Source organism: Colobus angolensis, unplaced genomic scaffold, assembly GCF_000951035.1.
Source record: "Colobus angolensis palliatus isolate OR3802 unplaced genomic scaffold, Cang.pa_1.0 Scaffold93, whole genome shotgun sequence".
NCBI classification, from domain to species: Eukaryota; Metazoa; Chordata; class Mammalia; order Primates; family Cercopithecidae; genus Colobus; species Colobus angolensis.
Window position 1 is genome coordinate 1,181,349 of NW_012123265.1, and position 1,263 is coordinate 1,182,611.

Here is a 1,263-nt window from a genome sequence, read left to right on the forward strand (position 1 = left end):
TTTTTTAAGTACAGATGGGGTTTCACTGTGTTACCCAGGATGGTCTCGATCTCCTGACCTCATGACCTGCCCGCCTTGGCCTCCCAAAGTGGCTGGGATTACAGGCGTGAACCACCGCGCTCGGCCGAGACCCTGTCTTAAGAAAAACATTTAAGGGGTGGACAGGCGATGTTGGTGGCCTCTTAGTTCCAGGAGCTGAAGTTCAACATAGAATCCTGTCTTTCAACTCCCCCATCCTCAGGGAGGGGGTGGGGGCCTGGTACTCACGCAGCAGAGCCAGGACAGCCCCCAGCACAGGGAGGATGAAACCCCCCTTCCAGGGATCTGGGCAGGTCACAACATGGCCATGGCAGTCGCACACGGTGGCCCTGATCACTGTCAGCTGCTCCTTGTTGCCGTGGTCAGACAGAGAAAGGTGCACGTCATATATGTCCTGCTTCAGGAACTTCTTCAGGGACAAGACCACTGTGTCACCTGGAGTGAATAGATCATTGATTAGCTGTGGGATAGCATCAGTGCAGGGATCTGAGTACAACAAGATCAAAGTTTGAGAATACGGCTTCCACATGTGGGCAACGGGGAGAAATACTCCACAAGCACACTTCGGAAAATAGCAGTAAAAGCTGATCTTTGGCTAAAGCAAAACTCACCATAATGAAAAGGATTATTGGGATAAAAATATTCATTTGTCATTTTACTTTTAAAAAATTGATAATCATAGTATTTTTATAACATGAAGTTTTAAAAGCCATGTCATGCAGGACCAATAACTTCTTTGCATCATTGGCTGCTACACTGTTTTTTTCCTTCAAAAAGAATACTCTTCCTAAAAGACAGCTAACCCAATTTTTTTTTAAAGTAAAAGCAACTTTGTTAAGAAAGTAAATGAGGGCCGGGCACAGTGGCTTATGCCTGTAATCCCAGCACTTTGAGAGGCCAAGGCGGATGGATCACGAGATCAAGAGATCGAGACCCTCCTGGCCAACATGGTGAAAACCTGTCTCTACTAAAAATATAAAAATTAGGCCAGGCACGGTGGCTCACACCTGTAATCCCAGCACTTTGGGAGGCTGAGACGGGTAGATCACGAGATCAGGAGATCGAGACCATCCTGGCTAACACAGTGAAACCCTGTCTCCCATAAAAATACAAAAAAAAAAATTAGCCAGGCATGGTGGCGGGCGTCTGTAGTCCCAGCTACTCGGGAGGCTGAGGCAGGAGAATGGCGTGAACCCGGGAGGCGGAGGTTGCAGTGAGCCGAGA

The 1,263-nt window shown here is 48.0% G+C and overlaps 1 protein-coding gene across 1 annotated transcript in view; it reads right to left on the reverse strand.

Moving 5' to 3' along the window:
* CDH3 (cadherin 3, type 1, P-cadherin (placental)) overlaps window positions 1-1,263 on the reverse strand; it is a 75,373-nt gene that overhangs the window by 7,723 nt on the left and 66,387 nt on the right. The window contains exon 12 of the mRNA XM_011932128.1: window positions 268-474. Coding sequence (XP_011787518.1) covers window positions 268-474 — 207 coding nt within the window. The remainder of the gene's footprint in view (window positions 1-267; window positions 475-1,263) is intronic.